The following is a 12,200-nucleotide window of genomic DNA, read 5'->3' as shown; positions in this document are numbered from 1 at the left end:
TAAAAGATAATTTTTTATAAAAATAAAATAATTAAAATTGAAAACTAAAATACTAACTTTTGAACCCTGTAAATAGTAAAATGAACAAATTATCTTTAAAAAATTAAGTTGATATGAAATTTTTAGATAAGTTATTTAGATCATAATAAAGTTCACTAAAACAAAATTATGCTTGATTAGCAATAACTAATTATCTATCCCTTAGGTGAATATTTGGTACTTTCTCTGTATGATGTGAGTTTAAGTTTTAAGTTATATATTGATTTTATTGAAAGGTTTATATATCTCATAATTAATAATATATATATATATTTATTTAAAAATAATTAAAATTAAATTATTACTATAACAATCCTTATTTTTATGAGTAAATATGGTTGTTACCTTTCATTTATCTATATCAAAATAAATAATAACATATGTATATTTCTATCATTATTATTATTCTTTCAGTTAATTCTACATATTTTAACTTTAACATATTGTAAAGTATTGAAAAATTTGTAAAACATTTAAAATCGAGAAGTCAGATAATGCCTTAAGGTCTAAAAGATCATATTCACAAAAACAAGTGTATTTCTATCTTCTGTTCCTTTTATACAAGATCTCACTACTCTAATGGTCTTTTGGCTTCATCCTGTATTTCTTGTTCTAGAATTAATAAAAAGAAGTGAGGCACTACATGCTCAGTAAGAGTAATTTAAAACTCCATTCCAAATACCAGAGATAATATATTGATTCAACTCGTTACCTTCACTCCAAACTTACCATTCCCTTCCCATCCATCTAATTTTCACACTTATACTACAACTATGTCGATCTACTAATCACACGTTTTCACTTATTATATAACTCATTTCGTTCAAAAGATGTCCATAATTGCATATCTTGTAATTCTGTAATTACTTTTGATTCATTCATAAATCTCATAAATAAAATATCATAATCACATTAATTACACATATTCACGCATTGGATACCCTTCCTTAAACATATATTTCCATATAGATAATCTTCTTTAAATATATATTTATACAAAAAAATACATTTCCTTAACTACATTTTCACATAATAGTAAATTTTCATCATTTACCAAACACAACCAACACACATACATAAATTAGTATTGTCTCATATGATAGTATTTAATCACAATCACGGGAGGGACTTACATTATCAACATAGACCTAATCATAGTTACATATTTAAATGTCTTAGTTACTATTATAGTTACTATCATAATTATATTCATAGTTACAGGGATAGTTATTGTCATAGTCACAACCATAATCATAGTCATAGTTACTGTCATAATTACTATCATAGTTACAAAGCAATACAATGATCCATGAGATAGAGTTCATAATCTTTTCTCATCAATCATGTACTGTACATTTATTCATATCTCTCTGATAAAAAAATCTTTGTTGTTATCGGCTGGTATACTCTGTTATAATTTATTTCATTTTATATTTTGACATTTCTATTTAATTGTCTTCATTTTACTTCCGTGCGAGTCCTATTCCCTCATTTCTCAAATGCCTACATTTATTAACCCACAACTTCTCGAACTCAACCACTTCCAATATTTTTTAAGTTTATCAAGGATACCAAAAAGATGGATAACATAATTAAACCCAAAACATTTGATTACTCCGCTAGTTCATAGCCGCCCAATTATTTTGACATTTTTCTCATTGTACAATTTACTGCCAACGTTCAATTAATCATGACCAATTTATAATTTCGTAAATATCTTATTCACACTATTAATCATTGAAATTAAACACATATACAATTATTTATTTAAGATGTAATATTCATTAATACTACTTTGTTACATTGCTTCAACAAGTACTCTAGACCTTTAGCCTATCATAATTCTTTTTGTTCTCTAGCCCGTTACTGTTTAGTGTTCCAGTTCTGTTTGTTGGGCTATGGATTAGGAGCCTAAATTTCCTTAGTTATACTCTACTTTATTTGCTTCTAGGCTAGAAGCCCAATCAAAAAAACTCATTTGATTAAGCCTTGACCCATTGGGATTTAAATTTCCCTTCTACCCGTCCTATGGGCTCGGCCAACCAAATTTTATTTCCTCTCTTTTTTTGTTGTAGAGTTCTTGCAGTGTCTTAGACCTCCCTTGCAGCCCATTCTAAGGGCTCGGCCCGCCTGAAACAAGGACTTCTATCCTTTTCGTTCTATTTGTATTATTATATCTTTTTGTTATATATACCTTTTTATACTTGAGGTTCAACCCAATAGAGAAGTTTAATCACCTCATTGAGCCCATCTTGCTTGTGGGCTCAGCCCACTTGAAACCATCTTATTAAATGTTATTTTAAAGCCTAGTATATATTCACTTGGGCTTGGGCTCGGTCCACCTTAACACTTATTTTCCCTTTTTTTGTTCTTCTTTTAAAAAGAAGCCCATTAGATAAATACTGTCTTTTTTTGTAGGACTCTTCATCTTTGGGCTTAGGCTACTGAAAACTTGAGTTTCAGTTCTATCGACTACCCCACCTAGCCTACTGGATCTAATCCAAGATCCGCTTCTCTTCCTTCCCTAAACTCATTGGACTTCAAAACCTACCCCACAGTCACTGATGCTGGATCTCTTAGCTTCCCATGCTTCTCAATTTCATATACACTCAAAGAAAATATCTCAAATAAATATTTCATGAAATTATTGCATTACATTTCTACAACACAAATGAAATCAAACATCATTATATTAATACAGATCTAAGGACATTTAAACTATAAATTACTCTTACATGTTATGCCAAGGTGAATGGCATGCGGCTTAACTTTCTTTTCCATCTAGCACACATATATACAAATATACACCCATTGTATTGGGATTAAAGTTTGGATTTAAGGAGCAAAAGTAACTAAATATCGAAAGAGGCTACCTCATGTCGTAATAACAGTCGCGAGTGTCAGAGATAAAACTCAGTCTCCCTAAAAAAATCTCCTTCCTTCCGATCTCACACTCTCTAGCTCTTTCTCTCTGTCTCACGGTCAATCCTCTCTTCTTCTCTCTCCTTTTGGCCATTACATTCTCTCTAAGTGCTTGTTTGGATTGTGGTTTATTAATATATGATATGGTACTGAGATTGTTTTACTTTGTTTAGATCACTTTCAAACACATAGTATGATTTTTTTATTGTTCTTATATGGTTCTCCAAACCACCATTTTCTCTAGTTTTGCAAACCATCGAATCGATAGTTTTTTAGGGATCAAATTTTTTGCTTCCATTTATACCCTCACCATCTTTTTTAATTTCATATTTGTCCTAAACTAACAAAAAAATAATAAGAATAATATAAAAATTCACATAAACATAATTTGTATAATAAAAATATACAAAAAATAATAAAAATAATTTGATTATACAAAAATAATATGAATAACAACCGATATATAAAAATAATTTAAAGGCCCAGAACTTAAAAGAAGTGAATTTATAATTTAAATACGGAAGCGAATAATAATATTAGAGTTTACATTTCTTACACAGTAAATTAGAATGTCTAATAGGGTTACAAGAATATTTCTACTACAGTGGCTCGTAAAAATAAATAAATAAATAATTTAAAACAAATAGATATTCAAATGCCTTAGGGGTAACGTCCATTAGCTCTTGAAGGGGTCCGATAGGTAAACTACTCACAGCGTTCTTGTTGATCAGGATCTAGATCCTGATCCTCTTGATCTGAAATGGTTAGTAGAAGAGTGAGTTACACCAGCCTAGTAAGAATATCACGTTAATAACTAATATGAAAGAAAGAGTTGATAAAAATCACAAAATAACAAATGGAACCCTTAATTTAAATAAATTCATTTATTATAAAAAAACTATTTATTCAATACTTATCGTTGCGAGTTTTTTAGAAATCAATTTATGAAAATCAATATCCATACAACTTTTCAATTTCATGCACAGTGAACAAGAAACAACAATTTTCCTTTCTTACTTGCTTACTGGTGCCTCTAGGGGTCTATAAGGATGCCCTCTCATGCGTGAACCAAATATCCAAATTTATAAATTAACCGGTCATCGCCATACTCCATCTGGTAATGGGTGTCAAATATTCTATCACTTCAATACCCCGTCCGATATGATAGTGAACTATATCTCTCAAACTCTTTCGGTATGGAACTTTTCAGTCCCGTCTGACTGAGATAACGTTCACGGTAGGGTTTCCTATATACCGACTCCGTTCGCCCTTTCTCAGGATACCTAATAAGCCTTTCACATAAAGATCTCCATCAACAAAATAAATACCAAGTGCATACTAATCTCTCATATCATATTCATAGATTAATTAAACGATATTTATGCAAACAATACAACTTCATACCTTAATAACCAAGAAACGTACTCAGTGCCCTTATTTTCGACTTAATCAATCACATAAGAATTACAGTCAGACAATCAATAATGAGAAAGCAGTTAAATATGATAATTTAAATCATATGGCGGAATAATAAATAATTTAGGCAGTATAGAAAAATAAATAGCCACATAGACGAGCTTATGGTAATCGTACACTGACCAGTTTTCTAGCTCTACTATTAACTTGTAATTATTGTTAAGGTATTTTTAGTTTTTATAAAACACACAATTTTTAATAATTGAGCCTATATTTACCGTAACAAAGAATAGGATGAGGGATCCTTACTCGGATCGGTGTTTCGAGATGTCGCCTTATCTATAACGCTTCCTAACGGTTCCCGAGTTTCCTGATTTTTCATGTGAAAATCTAAAATACTCATCACGTAACTAAAAATACTCCCAAAAATCCCAAATCGGTGTTGAAAACTCTTTCGAGCTAATTTTAGGATTTCAGCACGCCGCCGCCTCCCACTACGGTGGTTCGCCTCAGCGTAGTTAGTTTTGGTCAGTTTTAACAGGTTTTACACGTACCCCTGCGGAAAAATATGTTAAGGGGACTTGGTTGGACAAAAATCACACCAAAAAAATCGAACCTAGTGGCAGGGGGTCCCCGGGTGTGATAGTTCCATTGGTTCTCCTTTGTAGTTGGGGTTTTTTCCTCGGCTAACCTGCACAAAAAAGAACGATGAACACAATGGTCGAAAAATGGCATGAAATGAAAACCGAAAAGGTGCCCATCGAAGGGGTTTTAAGGTTTCGGCCGCGACGGCTCTGCCGGACTTTGCCCGATGTTTTCGACTCATCCGCTATCATTTTTGCTCCGATACGGTCATGGAGAGACTCATAATAGAATTTCAAGCTGGTAGGGGAGAATTTTACCTTTTTTTACGGTCGTTGGTGGCTCCGTTGTAGTAACGGCTGGGGGTCGGTCTCCTTATCCGGCGGCTGGTCCTTCTTCTCTGGCGAGGGCAAGGCGGTTAGGGTTAGGGTTCTCATGCGACACGATGTTTTTATATTCATCTCGCGTCGATCTGGGCTATCCATTCGCGTCGATGTGGAGCAAAGAGAGTTGTCCCATTGTTGCCTGTTTAGGCCGATTGCATGGCCGAATTTAGACCGTTCATTACGATTAATCACGTCCGTCCGATTGCGCCTAAAGAGGGAACAAATTTAAGTCGTTCACGCGTGCGGGACTGAACCTGGACCGTCGAATCACTGGACATGTGGATCGCTCGCATGGTCTCCTATGTGGCGCCGACATCAGCGCATTTTGCCACGTGATGTGTTTCGATTCATCGGAGCTATTAACTGGGTTGTTCCACGTAGTCGATTTTTTTTTTTTTTTTTTGTATTTTAACCATCCGTTTCCAATTTATTTATCAAAAATACTAACAAACTCAAATTTTCACATTTTTTTCAAAATTACTTTCAATTATACCCCTAATTTTTAATAAATAATTTAATAAAATTAATTTAAATTAATTTAAAAATAATAATAATAAATGTCAAAATTAATTCCGAGCTAAATTCTAAATACGAATATTACAAATAATTTATATAATATAAATATACAAAAGATAATAAGAATAATATGAATACACAAAAATAATAGAAATAATATGAAAACATAAAAATAATAAGAATAATAAAAATATACAAAAATAATATGAATAATAGGAATATACAAAAATAATCTTCTTTTTTTTCTTTCATTTTTTTATTTAATTATACGCATATCTATGCAATATTATCACTTGATCTTCTTATTTATTTATTTTTATATATATATTTTTTGCTGCCTCTGGATATCTTTCTGTGCACCTGGAGTCCATATTTTTTTGTCTTTTCTCCTCTTTTTTTATTTATTTATTATTATATATAATAAGATATGAACAAAATAAATAATTTAATTAAATATATAATCATATTATCATATTAATTCAGAAAAAAATAATTATTATTACCATGTATTAATATACAATTTTTTTAAATATAGTATAATTTTATCATGTCATTACCATATAACACTACATTAATAACCACCTTCAAAGTCATACAAACAAGCCATAAAGGAATTGATTCAGCAGAAGCAAGGTGTTTATAATCTAGTGGGACGAATTTTGGATCGTTGAATTTAGAGATTTATTTTTGGCCGTTCAATTTAGGTTTAATTAAGGATATTTTGGGCATTTTACCCTCCTTTTTTTCAAAATCACATGATTTTTTGATTGAAAAAATTAACATTAAATAATTTAAATAAAAATAAATATTACATGAATTAAAAAACATTATTTAACCTCTAACTGGGATGCATTTTTACATTACTCCTTTTGCATTTTAATTTAGATTATCCACCGTTGACAAAACAAAACGATGTCGTACAGTAATACATATAATCGATCCCCTCCATAATCTTCATGGCGTTGTCATTTGCGTTTCCACCACACCCGAATTAATCTCCATTTCAGGCAGAGTATAAACAACAATAGGACTCCTCACAGAGTGGTTGGGGCTTACCCAGACAAGCTCACCGGATAACACCTCTCCGCTCACCGCCTTCGTTACTGTAACCTTTAGCGTGAATATCCTTTCTTGCTTCACAAGAGTGAAGGACAGACTCGGCGGCTCAATCGCGACCTCAACCCCGGGCGGCGCCAGGATGGTGGCGTTGTAGACAGAGATAGCAGGGCCTACGTTGGTGACCGCCCGCTGAAAAATGGCGACCTGTTGGGCTTGGCTAGCGTTGGCAATGAGTTGAAATGTAGGGTAGTTGAGAGCATCGTTGTTGTTGTCATAGATGAGGTTCGAGCAGTTTACTGTCTGTACAGCGGTAATTTTGTGAATGGTGGAATCTTCGTAGCCTTCACGACATAAGAACTCGATGTAGGTAATATAATTCATGTCGTAGATTAAACCGGGGTCGACAGCTCTTCTTGGGTTGACTTGGCCAGCGCCGTAAGCTAGTTCGCCGTCTTCGTGTGCTGTCCGGTTTAGGGGTTTTGCTGATTCAACAGAAAAACTCGTCGTTTAACGTTTAAATCGTGAAATGGTGAGTTTCGGAAGGTGGGTGTATATATGTGTGTGTGTGTGTGTGTGTGGATATATATACCTGTGGTCATGATAGCAGATTTGATAGCAGCAGGACTCCAATCTGGGTGGAAAGACTTTATGTAGGCGGCGATACCGGCAACGTGGGGTGTAGCCATTGAAGTGCCGGACATGATGGTGTATTTTGCGTACTGGGTGTCACCTTCTAAGCCAGTTAATGTCGCGAGGGGGGTGTAAGCCGCCAAGATGTCAGCACCAGGTGCAGTAATGTCGGGCTGTTAAGTTTTGTTGGTAAAATTTTAATTTAATGGGTTAATGTAAATGGTGAAAAAGATAAAATATATTTATTTATATATAACCTTAAGAAGGCGGCGTGATATTTGATTTGGTCCTCTGGATGAGAATGAAGCAACATGTGGAGCTTGGATTTTTACTTCCTCTGTTCTGTGGATGACCGCTGTGGCAGATCTACATATATATATATATATATTGTATGATTAATTATAAATTAAACGGTGAGTCATGAAAATGAAAAAGATTAAGGAAAAAATGAATTACTTTTTGGACTTCATGTAATTTTGGATAAGTTGAAAAGTGGAATTCTCTACGGTGGTTGCAGGGACCATATAAATTTTGGCTGTATCAAGATAGTCTTTTTCGTTTTTCTCCAGAATAGTACCAACTCCTCCCTTTAATTTAATACCAGCTTGAACACTCCACCTACCTGCGCACATTACTAATTTTCCCTTCACTTTCTTCTTGTCCACCGCACTAAAGTCACAAGCCCTGCATTGATCAATCACCTCATTAATTAATATCCTAATTCATATATATGTATATTATGTCTCTGTCAGCTCATACTCTGCCGCTTTCCTAAATTTTGGGCGGAGAGCAGTATCGGCTCCGGTAACAAGGGGGTATGATTTCTTATCCGGCTGAAATGCGCTTATTCCGACTCCCTGAAATATTTATTACTTATGAGTTGAAATGTAAGATAGTAAGTGCGATGTAATAAATTAGAAAGAAGAAGATAAAAAATAAAAAAAGTTACAGTATAAAGTTTTCCATTTCCCAGTTGAATTTTGTTTATGAATCCTCTATCAATGGTGCTAGCAGCAACGGTCAAAATCCAAGGAGCATGGTTCTCAACAGTAAAACGCTCAGGTCCACCGTTTCCGGCGGATGCAATCGTAATAATACCCTTCTTCAGGGCATAAAATGCACCAATTGCTATGCCATCATTTGTATAACCAGCACCAGGAGATCCCCCAATAGAAATCGATATGATATCAACCCCATCTTTAATGGCCTGATCGAATCCTGCTAATATGTCCATGTCCCCGCACCCTGTGCTCTGCCAACAAACCTTGTACGCTGCAATCCTTGCCGATGGCACAGCCCCACGAGCTATTCCTTTCCCCAGGCCGTATAGGCTCGCAGCCTCCACCAAGTTACCTGCTGCTGTTGATGCCGTGTGAGTCCCGTGACCGTTCATGTCCACCGGTGAAAGTATATCGTTTGGGTCAGGATTCCCATCCGTCATGATGTACGTTGCTCCTATCAGTTTCCTGTCTATTAAAATATCTGTGAATTTCTACTTATAATTTCAAACATAATCGTCCATTTTCTCTTAATTAAAAACAGAGACGGAATGGTTGAACTCCACCTGTTACATCCAGTGAAATTAGCATATTGTTTGCAACTTCCCTTCCATTTTGCGGGTATAGGGCCAAAATTAGTATCCTTAAAACTGTCTGAATCTGGGTTGATTCCTGGAAAATGAATTTGTTTATATATATATATATATATATATATATTGTAAATTAGTATCTTAATTATATTAAAGAAATATAAGTAATGCATTCAAAATTTAGATTTTAAACCTGAATCAAGAACACCAATGATAATGTCACTCTCAACTTGGAGATTTCTTTGAGTATTTATAGGAAAGTCGATGAAGTCCCATGATCTTGTTGTCTGAAGCTTGTGATAACGATTTGGGAAAACCGACACCACCTGATCATTTTCTGTTTCAACCAGCACACACACACAGATATTATCCATTTGTGTATAATGAATTTAGAATACAAAAATTTTAACAAACAATGCTCTCTGCTTCCTTTACTATAAACTTGAACATCAACTAACCGGTGGCATTAAACATATCAGATCCTAGAGGAACTAGCTCTCGTGCTTTGCACAATCCACCTAATAGATTCTAAGAATTTCCAGGCCGTGAACTGAGGAAAAGCCATGCACTTTCTTGGGAAGACACATTGTTGTATGGCTCTAAATGGAGGACAAGATTATGGAAACAAAGGACCCCTGTAATGGAGAAGATCTCTCTTCTCAAAGCCAATTAATTCCCAACCTCTAAAGACGATGAGGATGAGCTCCAGTCTGCTATCTACCAAGTCTTACCTAACACATCAAGTTGGTTGAAAGGCTTGATCAAATCCACTACAATGATTAATTTACAGATTAAAGATATCTTTCATGGCGATTGGCAGATCTACATCTTCAACATTCTTAGAAAAGCTAACACGTGAGTAGACCGCCTTACTCAACGAGTGGATCGTATCTATGAATGCTACATGAAATTAGATTAATCTCTTGATGCCCTCAATAAGTACCTTTATTCGGACAATTGTGATGTTGTTTGGCAAAGGTAATAGCTCATAATATGTAATTCTCTTTTCTTTGTTTTATTATCCGGAAAAAAGAAATATTTAATGAAAATTTCAGGCGTACCCATCAATGCCTGGGCTTCTTTTTTAGTAAGCCTTGCTGCAAAACCATTGAAGCTGTTTGAATAGCTGTAGAGCATTGACTCCCTAGCTTTAAGACTATCACTGCAATTATAAATGCAAAATAAACATAGTTAATTAGTTAAAAAAAAGGAAAAGGAAAAACACCCACACAAACATCACATATATATATATAGACACACATAATTTATAACATACACATATATATACATATAAGTATGTACGTAGATACCCACCCGGCTCCCTTGACTGATGACAGGAGACGGAGTTGCGATCGAAGTGCCGGGTTTTGTGTTGGCAGTCCATTATATTTGAACTTTGGAATATCTCCCATGTAAACAATATAAGATTGCTGCATATAGACATGCATGATTAATTAATCAAATTAATCCTCATACCACATAAATACATATACATGTATATATACATGTATATTGCATATATGTATTATACCTCTTCATCATCAGGAGTGACTGGAGCAGCAATACAAGTGGTAAAGATGATAAGAAGAATCGTAAGTTTATAGACAAGGAAAGGTGAAGATGGTAAGAGGATGGCCATGTTTGATCTCTTACGCTTCTTGTTACCTGTCCCTCTCCCTCTAGGTTGATAGGACAAGAACTATACACACATACCTATACCTATACATATACATAGGGTTCTCAAACAAATGACAGCCAAGTTATTAACAAAAGGAAACGTATGGATGAGGACAGATGGTATACGCAGTAGGTTAAACTCCATTTATAGGGTTTGGAAGCTTTATGGTTTATAATATTAAGCCTTAAAAGGAAGATGACGAACAAAATTCTGGTTGATATTATATATAAATAGGCAAATATCATTTTCGTTAGCAACCGTTATAATAGCTTGCGATGATCTACAAACTTTAGACATCTTTTTAGACGGTTTCAAAAAAAGTTTAATCTAGTTTTGCCAAAAAAAATGAACTAAAAAAAATCTTGCCCCAATTAAAACAAAATATTGTGTAAAAATTTGGTAACATCATATAAAAATTATCAATTATATATTTATATACATAATATATTACATTTAACGATTTGAAGGATGTCCAGAACATCAGAAACAGCCAATGAAACTTAGAGTGGTCGAGAGACCTCTCCCACTGCCAAGCTTGAAGGGCGATGCGACAAACAGCCAATGAAACACCATCAGCACAAATCCTGCACCTGCACCTGCACCTGCAACCTGCACAGCACAAAATTCTACACCTGCATCTGCAATCTGCAATCTGCACAATACATAATCCTGCACCCGCAACCTACACAGACTAAAAACAAATGAAATTTGTTATAGCAAATTTTATCCTTTATTGACATTTGTAACTCTTTCATTGAAACACTTGTAAACCTTTGATTCATTATAAAACTTAATAATTTATTAAAGATTTTTCATCTCAACAAACTAAGATCTTTATTATATTTTTCTTATTCAAACTTTGTGGTTTTGTGGGTTGGCCAATGTGCTTGCTCCTCGTTATTCAAATCATTACTTAAACACACTGCTAGAGATTACTAACTATCATTTGCTTCAATTTATAAAAAATGATTTAATTAATTATTTAAATGTTAATACATTTATTCAAAATCTACTGAACTAAAGTATGAATCACACGTATAGCGGTCAAATTTTGTGAAAATATTTTTTTGTAAAAATAAAATAATTAAAATCGAACACTAAAATACTAATTCTTGAACTCTGTAAATAATAAAAGAAACAAATTACCTTTAAAAAGTTAAGTTGATATGAAATTTTCAAATCAATTATTTAGATTATAATGAAGTAAGCATTTTTTATTTATTTGGTTTCCTCTATACTGATGAGTAAACATTTTTATGTTATAATTACTTGTCTGATATTGTTTAGAAAAAATGAATCCAAAATGTATATGTTACTTAAACAATTACCTTATACTAATATTTTAATTTATTTTTATATTTATGCTAACATTATGTATATAAAT

The 12,200-nt window shown here is 33.6% G+C and overlaps 1 protein-coding gene across 1 annotated transcript; it reads right to left on the bottom strand.

The window, feature by feature from the left end:
- Window positions 1-6,674: 6,674 nt before the first annotated feature.
- Window positions 6,675-11,021, bottom strand: LOC110819560 (subtilisin-like protease SBT4.14). Its single transcript, XM_088220318.1, has 11 exons — window positions 10,670-11,021; window positions 10,453-10,568; window positions 10,200-10,300; window positions 9,332-9,475; window positions 9,115-9,220; window positions 8,500-9,016; window positions 8,310-8,407; window positions 8,007-8,234; window positions 7,808-7,916; window positions 7,510-7,723; window positions 6,675-7,402 (listed from the first exon to the last, which is right to left on the bottom strand). Exons 1-11 carry the CDS (start codon window positions 10,775-10,777, stop codon window positions 6,816-6,818), a joined length of 2,328 nt encoding a protein of 775 aa, XP_088076444.1. The 5' UTR covers window positions 10,778-11,021; the 3' UTR covers window positions 6,675-6,815.
- Between the last annotated feature and the right edge of the window lie 1,179 nt (window positions 11,022-12,200).

Source organism: Carica papaya, chromosome 5 (assembly GCF_054855325.1).
Source record: "Carica papaya isolate Zhongbai chromosome 5, ASM5485532v1, whole genome shotgun sequence".
In the NCBI taxonomy this organism is placed as follows: domain Eukaryota; kingdom Viridiplantae; phylum Streptophyta; class Magnoliopsida; order Brassicales; family Caricaceae; genus Carica; species Carica papaya.
The sequence above is the reverse complement of the archived record's forward strand: the minus strand, read 5'-3'. Positions and strand labels throughout refer to the sequence as shown.

Bases quoted from the DNA above. Each gene is read 5' to 3' on its own strand.
- LOC110819560 (XM_088220318.1), bottom strand. From the start codon at position 10,777: ATGGCCATCCTCTTACCATCTTCACCTTTCCTTGTCTATAAACTTACG. The intron at 9,476-10,199 runs GTACGCCTGAAA...TGGTTGAAACAG, and splicing joins AGAAGCCCAGGCATTGATGG to AAAATGATCAGGTGGTGTCG. The intron at 9,221-9,331 runs GTTTAAAATCTA...TTCATTTTCCAG, and splicing joins CATTGGTGTTCTTGATTCAG to GAATCAACCCAGATTCAGAC.